This window comes from Cucurbita moschata, unplaced genomic scaffold (assembly GCF_002738365.1).
Source record: "Cucurbita moschata cultivar Rifu unplaced genomic scaffold, Cmos_1.0 Cmo_Scf00009, whole genome shotgun sequence".
NCBI classification, from domain to species: domain Eukaryota; kingdom Viridiplantae; phylum Streptophyta; class Magnoliopsida; order Cucurbitales; family Cucurbitaceae; genus Cucurbita; species Cucurbita moschata.
In genome coordinates this window covers 2,270,102-2,280,817 of record NW_019268525.1, presented here as the reverse complement: position 1 = coordinate 2,280,817, position 10,716 = coordinate 2,270,102, and the positions used below count along the sequence as shown (strand labels likewise).

At 34.1% G+C, this 10,716-nt stretch overlaps 2 protein-coding genes across 4 annotated transcripts in view; one reads left to right on the top strand and one right to left on the bottom strand.

Annotated features, from left to right (window-relative positions):
- LOC111447507 overlaps nt 1-398 on the bottom strand; it is a 5,232-nt gene extending 4,834 nt beyond the window's left edge. Inside the window, exon 1 of the mRNA XM_023086718.1 lies at nt 146-398. Within this exon, the coding sequence (XP_022942486.1) occupies nt 146-302 (157 nt within the window). The 5' untranslated portion in view covers nt 303-398. The remainder of the gene's footprint in view (nt 1-145) is intronic.
- A 1,430-nt stretch (nt 399-1,828) lies between these two features.
- LOC111447784 (aspartate--tRNA ligase, chloroplastic/mitochondrial-like) lies at nt 1,829-9,521 on the top strand. Of its 3 annotated transcripts, XM_023087121.1 has the most exons (16): nt 1,829-2,356; nt 2,444-2,587; nt 3,411-3,520; nt 3,870-3,981; nt 4,146-4,217; nt 4,820-4,911; nt 5,249-5,369; nt 5,830-5,952; nt 6,531-6,726; nt 6,817-7,004; nt 7,093-7,164; nt 7,256-7,354; nt 7,575-7,655; nt 8,290-8,347; nt 8,980-9,188; nt 9,349-9,521. In XM_023087121.1, the coding sequence occupies exons 1-15, from the start codon at nt 1,982-1,984 to the stop codon at nt 9,147-9,149; spliced, it is 2,013 nt and encodes a 670-aa protein (XP_022942889.1). In that variant the 5' UTR covers nt 1,829-1,981; the 3' UTR covers nt 9,150-9,188; nt 9,349-9,521. The 3 variants fall into 3 exon arrangements, with proteins under 3 accessions (XP_022942889.1, XP_022942888.1, XP_022942891.1); XM_023087120.1 differs by having other exon boundaries at nt 8,980-9,521; XM_023087123.1 differs by lacking the exons at nt 1,829-2,356; nt 2,444-2,587 and adding an exon at nt 2,910-2,967 and having other exon boundaries at nt 8,980-9,521.
- Nucleotides 9,522-10,716: the final 1,195 nt, after the last annotated feature.

Here is a 10,716-nt window from a genome sequence, read left to right as displayed (position 1 = left end):
CGGCAAAAAAAAAAAAAAAAAAAAAAACAGAGACTATTCGACTTATAAACCCTAAAAACTTTTCTCTGTTACTGTCTCAGCAACTAAACAGATTCAAACCCATCTAAAACTCAGAAATTAATCAGGTAAAGAAACTCAAACAAACCAGAGGGACTGTTCGTCGGAGTGTTAAAGTTCAAGCTCCTCGGTTCGCTGGAGAAGCTCCGGCGGGTAGGGTTAACGATTTCGGAATTTCTGGAATTAGGGCTTGCTCTCCCGGCGACCATCGACGGAGAAGACGACCTGTGTGACGGCGGCGCCATGGAAAAGATTGGGTGAAGATTTTGAAAAGAAGGGAGAGAGAAATCTCGAAATCTGAGAGATTCAAATGTGCATCGTGAATGGAAAGTCGGCGAAAATATTTAAGGAGGGGGGAGGGTGGGAGGATTTTGGTGTTCGTAACGGCTAGTTTTCAGAGTTACTGAAGGATAGGTTCTGAGACTTTTAAAATGAAAGGGTTTTCGATTAGACCGTTGGAGTTGTGAAGAATAAGTAATCGTGCGAATGTGGGAAGTGAAGTGAAAAGTTTAGAGCCGTTGGATCGATTTCCAAACGATAATTATATATATGTATATATTTTAGCAAAATAAACTTTTTTTTCTTTGTTGGATGAAATCTCACCTCAACTAATTTAGAGATGATTATGAGTATATAATAAAAAAATATTATATCTATTGGATCAATAAGAGTCTATGCTCAAAGTGGACAATATCATATCATTGTAAAGAGTACGGTTCATCTAACTATTCTTTTAGTATTGAAATTCCAAAACAAAACTGAGACTAATATAAACGGTGTTAATATATTTTGGTAGAAAGTAATGAAATGAATCTGAGTGGGCCACGACCCTCGTATCTGTGAACTTTGCCTCAACCCCTTTTGTTTGATAATTTTTATGATGTTGCGTGACTAAATTACCATGTTTTGCACTAGTCGTGTTATGTTTATCTAAGTCGTATTTTTGTATTTTAACCTTCTCGACTTTATATCTTTATCTATTAATTCATTATTCTAAATATTATCACGATATGATTTTTTTTTTGTCTATTGTAATTAATGATTTGAGCAATCAAAACAATTTACTTATTTGCCTAATACACCAAAATTCACTCAAAAGTCTATAAACAAATTTTCACGCTGCACAAACTCTAAACAGTCACGAGTCATCTTATTTCCAAACAACAAAATATAGTTTCTTGATCTGGACGCCACATTACCTTAAGGGGTTTAATTTTCAGTGTTTTAATTTTGAAATCGAAGGTAGACAACCCCTCGATGCAAAATTACAAATTCTCGACCTTACCCTAGAATTGAAGCAAAAAATTTCAAACTTAAAAGTAACCGTTATTAATTAATTTTCAATCTATATATTATTTTATTTTATCCAAATATAGAATATAAATGAATGCCAATTTTAGTATAAAATGTAAGTCATTAACCTTCAAACTCATTGACCAAATATTAAAATTTTTATTTTTTAAAAAATCTATCGATTATAATTAATATTTAAAAAAGTGTATAAACTTCAGGTATTGCATATAAAATATTATATTTAACAAATATAATTTCAAATTTAAAGTTTATTTTAACCTCTGATATGCTAAAAACTCATACTATTTTAATTTTTACGGTCCATAAATCTTAAAATTAGTATTTATCCTTAGGTAAAAATAAATTTTATCATTGAATATGGTAAATAATTAAAATGATTTTCACTATAAAAAATTAAATCAGACAAAAAAAAAGAGGAGGCAATAAAGGGTGAAGAAAAAGCGCCAAATTTATTTCACAGTTCATCCCATCCACTCGGCCGTCTTCATCCACACGCAGAGTCTTCTTGTTCACCTTTTGCGAGCGCTCCGTTTCCAGAATCCTTAAACCCTTCCGCCTAACTTCGCCGCCTCCATCAATCTTCCATTGAACCACCTTCAAACCTTCCGCCATGTCCCGCTCTATCCTCCGAGCTCTCCCTTTCTCCTCCCTTCGCCACAAGCCTCCTCAATTTCTCCCCATCTTCCACCGCATTTCCCATCTCCGCCTCGCTAAATCCATTTCCAGAACTCTGAGACCTATTTCCTCACTCTCTGTTTCCGCCACTCATCCGCCTTCCTCCGCCACCGAAACGCTCGTTTCCAGTTCGAATTCTCCGTCGCCTCTCAAGGATTCTCTTCAGTGGATCAATCGTACTGCGTTCTGTGGTGAATTGTCGGCTGGGGATGTTGGGAAGCGGGTTCGGCTTTGTGGTTGGGTTGCACTACATAGGGTTCATGGTGGTTTGACTTTTCTCAATCTTAGAGACCACAGTGGTATCGTACAGGTTTGTTACTTCTGTTTGAATTTTTGCGATTAGCTTGAAGTTGAAGAAGCTTTATTGTTGAGTGTTGATTTTTACTGCTTGAATTAGGTGACTACGCTACCTAACGAGTTTCCTGATGCTCATTCGGTTATTAACGACTTGCGGCTCGAGTATGTTGTTGCTATAGAAGGCATTGTACGGTCTCGACCTGACGATTCGATTAATGTGAAAATGAAAACTGGCTTGATAGAGGTATTTATGAATTTCGATTTCATTTTACTCCTCATTTTGCCAGGCATTTGGTTAGAAAGATTTTTAGATTTCTCGCTTATTGCATTATGCTCATGCCTGCTCCCCACGGCCCCTTTAGCCAGCTCCTGAATGAACCAGAATTTTAAGTTATTAAGTCCTCAATCTCGGACTTGAACCTAGTATCTGGGAGGAATTTCCAAACATCCCAAGTCTTTGCAAAATAAATATGTTAATTCTTGGTGGCAGTAATCCTGGGAGTTCTTGATCATGGTTGTTAAAACTCGAGATAGGCTAGTCGTGGTATAATTTTGTAGTTCTTTTGGGATATCCTGGTGCTTCCAAATAAATTACACCTGCGTGGTGTTTATCTCAACTCAAAGGCAAGAATTCTAAGCTTGTAGCAATTAATCCAATTTTTAAAGCTTTAACGGAGTGAAACTCCATGGTTTTTTGAAGAAGGGGCGAGAGATTGGGTTCGAGCCTGTGATTTAGTTGACTTTATGGGCTCTTCATGGATTATTCTCACTAGTTCATTTTGTATTATAATGGTTTCGTGATCAATTTGAATTGAAGTGACTTTTTATAAGTTCCCATGGTTGCCTTTCTTGTAGCTTCTCAATTATTGGATGAAAAGTAACGTGTCTTACTAAGTGAAGGGATATGGGTTGTAGGGTAGTTGATGCCGATTGAAGTAGTATGGAGTTTGAAACTTTTTAACTTTGTTATCTTAGTTCTCTTCTCTAGGACTATGTAAGTTTCCTATGACGCAACTATCATTCTATTTTTTCAGTTTTTGTTCTGATAATTTCTTGATATATTATAGGTTGCTGCAGAGCATGTTCAAATCTTAAATTCTGTTGGATCAAAGTTACCTTTTCTAGTTACAATTGCTGATGATGCAAAGGATTCTGCTAAAGAGGAAATTCGATTGAGGTTGTTATTTCATTCTATCATTTCAGGCCAAGTTCTAATTTATATTTGTTCACTCAAACCAGATGCACAGTTTGATCCCATATTCTACGTGCTTAATTGAATCAAATGTCTGAAATCATTTGATCATCATCCTTCTTTTTTGGGTTGGGGGGAGTGAGTTAGGCGCACAGAAAAATTTCAACTTCCTTCCCTTCTTCGATCTTTCTTTAGACTTCCAGAAGGGTGAATGCCGTGAAATAAGTCCTCTCCCTTATCTAAGATGCCCATGGGTTTGAGATGATCACATTTTTTATTTTCTCGGAACCAAATGCTATCTGGTTTTAGATTATAAGGAGTTGAGTATTGATAGGTACCGATATCTTGATCTTCGGAGGAAGCAAATGAATTCGAACATAATGCTTCGCCATAAAGTGGTGAAACTCATTCGAAGATATTTGGAGGATGCACATGACTTTGTGGAGGTACTGCCCTGTTTATAACTTATAACTGACCGTTGACCCTTTTTTCTGAAAATTTCTTGAATCATTCTCTTCATTAGAACTTCACATTGTACTAAATAAATGGTTAGAAATTGAATTTGTTCTAGCCTTATTTCAACTTTGAACTTTTGTTGGTTATAAGGAAGATTGAGACGCCAATACTTTCTAGATCTACTCCAGAAGGTGCTCGAGATTATTTGGTGCCGTCTAGAGTTCAGGTAGCCTACAAATCCTCAACTTCTGTTGATTTTAATTCTCTCAAGGCAGGTTATTTTGATAACTAACTGGTATTTTTTGATCCAGAAACTTAAAATAAATTTCTTAAGATATCTGAATGTGATGCCATTTTCAATTTCTAGATCTATTCTCAGTTGCCCTTTTTGAATGGTATACCTTGTTAATTCATATCCATAAGTAAGTGCTAAGCATCTCATAAGACAAATTTTTTTTAATTCCATTTTAAGATATCTTGCGCTAATGGTTTATAAACTGAAATGGAAGTGCTAAGATATAGTTCAGTTCTAATAGTGTATGCCCAGGTGCACATTTTCTGGTCTCACAGAATGACATCATCACCATCTTCTTCTTCTTAATGGTTTAACACATTGAATAGTAACGCGAATTCTCTTCAATTGAATGCCTTTGTTTGAAGTTTTCATGTGAAGTATTTGTCTTTTCCTATAAAGAATGTAGCATAATTGTGATTTCCTACCAAAAATATAACATAATTGTGTTTATTTAAAGTTTTTTTTTTTTGTTATATGGATTCTGTTTTTGCCTGGCTTGCAGGTCTGATTCAGTTTAAATGTGTATTTTGAAGCCAGGAACATTTTATGCTTTGCCTCAAAGTCCACAGCTGTTTAAGCAAATGTTGATGGTGTCTGGTTTTGATAAATATTATCAAGTAGCAAGGTACTGACTATTATATCATTAAGCACTACTTCCATTATGTTTTGTCTAGTTTTGACCAACTGACTTGCATCTACTATTATATTATCTCAATCTTCCCACATTTCCCAGTAAATTCGTTTTATGTTTATGCATTCTCTTTCTTCACAACCGAGATGGTATGTATAGAAATTTCGTGCATAGATCTAGGTTGATAGATAGTTTCGTTGGTCTTATAAAAATTGGGAGCTAAGTTCAATATGTTTTCAACCCTTTTGAGTTGTGAGAATCGGGTGGTTGTTCTAAGTATGTAACATAAATTGTATTTGCACCGTCAGTTTCATTGTGGATTTCTTTGTAGGTGTTTCCGAGATGAAGACCTAAGAGCGGACAGACAACCTGAGTTTACACAACTTGATATGGAGTTAGCATTTACAACTTTTGAAGACATGCTGAAACTCAATGAAGATTTGATTAGAAGGGTAAACTCTGACTATTAGAATTGACTTGAAGATTGAGTTTCAGAATACATAAGCATAGGTTGTAGTGTAAAAATATTTGAAAAGAAACAAAGATAATTGTCACGATCTTCTGTTCTCACCACCAATTTTTTGCCACGCTTTTTTTGTTGGCACCTATTTTATGCTTGTGTGCATCGTTACCTTTTCGTAATTCGGGTAAAATAAATGTTGAAGGTTATTAAATTTATGTGATTTATGTTGGAGGGATCCAATTTTGTTACCACCTTGTCAACTTTGTTGACACTCATCAGGTTCTTTTCATTAACTTATGTCAATATGAGGAAGTAACTCCATTCAAGATGGGGATGGACCAATGGATGTTCTAAAGGTCCAAGGCCTAAAAGTACCACTTTTAGTTATATGTTATTATTTGCCCTGCTATTTAATGGCTACTGATGGTAAAGAAAAATTATACTCATAGGTTTTTTGGGAAGTCAAAGGTGTTCAGCTGCCAAATCCTTTCCCGAGGCTTACCTATGCTGAAGCAATGAGTCGATATGGGTCAGATAAGCCTGATACAAGTTTTGATCTTCAATTGAAAGATGTAACTCCTCTTTATACTTCTGGGCCTCATTCTGACTCATGTTTTCGAATGAACTGGTTTTTTATTATGTATTTCCTTAACTAATGAGTGTGCATTGGAAGAAGGAGCCTTCTGGCTTTTGTTGTTCCTTAAAGCAGTTTTTTATTGATTAAAATTATCGCATTACTTTAGAGAATATTCAGTACTTTTTTCATTGTTCGTGCAAGTCTGGATGGCCTTAGGATTCATGCTTAACATCCTTATTCAATTACATTAATTGAATTTTGCCTTTTCATAGTATGGCGTTCCGGATACCAGTTCTAGGCATTTTAGCAGATTTGATGGGAAAGATTTTCTGGAATATGGTTGGTTGTTGATAAAAAATGGATTCTGGAATATGGTCAACTACTCATATGTTAAAGGATATTGAAACTTATGGATTTATCATCTCAACTTATAGTCAACCATTTTTAGTTTTCAAAGCCCCATTTCCAGTTCTAAATTCGGCAACAATATTGTTCACAGGAATTGTGTAATTTGTATGAATTAAAGATTCCTCTAAATTAGCTACTGAGAGATTTTTCTCATTGGAACTACAGGTATCTGATATTTTTGCAGATTCTCCATTCAAGGTTTTTGCAGACGCCTTGTCTAGTGGCGGAATCATCAAAGTGCTGTGTGTGCCCTCTGGTGCTAAAAGGTATTCAAACACAGCTCTGAAAAAGGGTGACATTTATTCGGAGGCAATCAAATCTGGAGCGAAAGGATTACCTTTTCTGAAAGTTCTTGATGATGGTAATCTTCTTTTTCTCTAAATGATTTGAATGTGGATTGTTGAGATGATGTTTGGGTCTCATTCTTGTGGGGATTATGAACATATTTCAGATGCCATTGAAGGGATTCCTGCTCTAGTATCAAGTTTGGATCCTGCAGGTAGAGAGGAATTTCTGAAAAGATGCTCTGCTGGACCCGGTGATCTAGTCTTGTTCGCCGTGGGTCCTCTGAAATCGGTTAATAAGACTCTTGATAGGCTTAGACTATATGTAGCTCATGAGCTGGGTTTGGTTGACCAAGTAGGTTCGCGAGTACTATATTTTGATAAGTTCTATGCTAAATGTTTCTTTCCATTTTCACTGATTTAACTTTTTTTTGGCTATTTAGTCTAGACATTCAATTTTGTGGGTGACTGATTTCCCAATGTTTGAATGGAATGATCTAGAGCAACGACTTGAGGTTTGATTCGATGCCTATAGTGTCTCGTGTAGCATCTTATTTTCGCCCTAGTTTGTCGTTTGATTGTGCAATTGCAATTTTTCTTTGGCAGGCTTTGCACCACCCTTTTACCGCTCCAAACCCAGACGACATTGATGATCTACCCTCTGCTCGTGCTTTAGCATATGATATGGTTTACAATGGAGTAGAGGTAGCTACCATTACTCAGATTTTTTTAATTAAAAAAAATGGAGAAATCAACTATATAAAATGAACTTTAATTTTGAAAATAAGAGATAAAAAGATTAATATACTTTGTGTTGCATATTTAAAGGGCCTTGTACTATCTCTACTGCTTACTTAACCCTCGAGATAAGTACTCTCTTCTTGAGCTAAAATTGTCATACTTTACCTTGCCTTTGTTGCTGTAGATTGGTGGAGGGAGTTTGAGAATTCATAAACGTGAAGTTCAAGAGAAGGTTTTGGAGATTGTGGGAATATCACCAGAACAGGTAAAAGTTAAAAAGGGTTAATCTACTGTCATGGTGGCGTCATGTTTAGTACTGTCTATATCTTTTGGCGAAAGGACGTTCCCTGGAAATTGAAAGTTGCTTTTACATGATTCTCTTTATAATACACTTAATAAACCAAACCAATCTTTGATGAACCAAAACTCTAGTAGATTCTTTTTAGTTATGCACAATTGTTCAGTCTAACCGACCGACTGCGTTCTGTTGGATTCGTGGCTTAAAAATACTATGTTAGAGCAAACCTGACACATTTATTTGTGTTAATTTTAATTATATGAATTTAAACAACTATTTACTAATTTAAGTTGCTTGTCTAACTTGTAATTCTCTGTTCTTTAGGATGATATTCTGTAATTAAACTGAACTGAATCGAGATTTTGGTGATTGAACAATAAACCAAATCGAGACAACCAAACCAAATATCTGATTCGTTTTGCTTCCATTAATCTGAGCCCAAACTCATTGGTTCAGCTGGACTGATGTCAGTTACTATGGCAGTTTGGCTTCTTCCTAACTTTGATGTGAAAATGAATGCAACACACTATTTTGTAGCAATGTGACTCAGTTTTTTTCTTTCTGCCGACAATATGAATTTTGTTATTTTCTGGCTTCGCAGGCAGAAGCGAAGTTTGGTTATCTATTGGAGGCATTAGACATGGGTGCCCCGCCTCACGGTATGGACCATTAAACCTCTCTCTTCTGGTGGCTGCAACTTTAAATCATATCTTTATTGTTTGTACGATTTAACTAATATCTTATCATTGTTTCTTTTCATGATTAAATGCCACATCTATTTAGAGGTAGGGAAAATGCATTTTATTGAAAAGATTTAATAATTTAACCTATCAGTTTAGATATCTTTCAAGGCCCCATCTGGAAAATCTAAAATGTTTGTTGTCTTTTGGGGGAAGCTTCCTCGCAAATTAGTGGGTCATGGTTGTAATGGAAAGTGGGTCCTCCGATACTTGGTTATCCTAAAAAGAAAAGAAAAGAAAAGAAAAGATCGATACAAGTTATAGCTGTGACAATGGACCGACTAAAAATTCTATTTCATGTACCTGACTCGTGGTCCTCATACTCATTAATAATTTGACATGCACCGGCTAAAGTAGTGTAGATAAACACTCGATTAAGAGATCAAAAGTTCAAATTTCTAACTCGAAAAGTTTTCTAACATGCACTTGCTAAAGTAGTGCATATAAGCTCTAAGAGATTAGAAGTTCAAATTTTTTGACTTGGTGAACTCGAAGAAAAAAAAAAAAAGTATATTATGTTCTTATCTCAAACTTTTTTTCCATTGGTGCAGGGGGCATTGCTTATGGATTGGACAGATTAGTGATGTTATTAGCAGATGCAAATTCCATTAGGGATGTCATAGCTTTCCCAAAGACAACAACAGCACAATGTGCCCTCACAAAAGCTCCTTCAGAAGTGGATCCCCAACAACTCAAGGATTTATCTTACCAGAACCAATAGCTAGCTCACATTCAAGTCCTCGGTCCCGTTTGGTTCGGTGTAAGTCATAATTTATACTCACCTGACTCGGGTCGTAATTTTTCAACCCGAGAAAACGAAGAATGGTTTCATTGCATAGTTTGAATCCTTATTAAGACGTGATGAACAATAAGTGTAAAACTTTCATAATTTAACTAAAATTTTAAAATCCCTTGGACAGATCGGGTTCGTCGATCAGATTTGTTGGGATATTGCTCGAGAGGTTGACCTAATTATATTTTGTAACGGATGGCGATGAGTGTTTTAGTTTTATGTCATGTACAGTTCAGGTACATACTGTGGACAGACTGCTGTGTTTGGTTGTTTCTTAATGGCTATTAATTTGTTTGAACATTTTTGTGGTTTCTGCTGAAATCGTTGGTTGTCAAACAGAGTACAAACATGTGGCCAAGAAGATGGGTTCGGAAATTGCTTGGATTTTGTTACTATAAAAAAACTCAATATTTAAGAGAAATTTCCACGAAATAAAAGTGAGGAATTCCGTACATTATTCATCAACTTACAAATTCTTTAATTATTTTAATTTCAAAGTTCTCGTATCTATCAAATTTTGGAGAAAAAAAATCCATTTATACACTAAAATACTTTAATGGGTTGCCTAAAATTTTAATAATTGTATCAATTAAAATTTTATAAACGGTAATTAATTTACTCTACGATGTAATTATTAATAATTTTATCAACGCCGACTTTATTTTTTTAATCTCATGTTGATATTTATTTAAGAACATTACCAATTTTTTATCTGATTATTTAAAAATAATTTCAATTAGTTTTTAAAAAAAATCAATTTATACACTAAAATACTTTAATAAAATTTTAATAATTGTATCCATTAAAACTTTATAAACGGTAATTAATTTACTCTACGTTAGTTTTTTTTTCTCTCTAATATTTGTGGGCATAGCAATATTGGAGGAAAAAAAATTAATTTTTTCTTAATATACGTAATTTTTTAATTAATTCAAACTCGAGACTAATATCTACTTTCCTACAATAAATCATAAAAAAAAAATTAAAATTAAAATTTTATCAACGTGGACATTATTTTTTAATCTCATATTATGTTGATATTTATTTAAGAACATTACCAATTTTTTATCCAATTATTTAAAAATAATTTCAATTAGTTTAAAAAAAATCAGGATTTATGCTATAAAAAGTCAAATAGATTAATAATGTAAAAATCCTCGATAATGGTGGCCATATTTATACCATAGTAATCATAACATTTCAGTTTTATCACTGTTTTTTATTTATTATAAATTTATTATTTATTATTATTATAAATATTACAGTCCAATTAATTGTGATGAGATTTTCTAACTCCCAAATCCAAATCCTTAATCCTTAATCCATTGTAACTTCTAACTTCCAAGCCTTTAATCCCTCACTAATTTTTAATTACAACATTATTAAGGGATATGCAAATCTCCACTAAATTTTTATTAATTAAATCTCAACAGAATGCACTCTTTAACATTTTTCTATACTTAAAAAATCTTTATTTTTCTCAATTAAATCTATA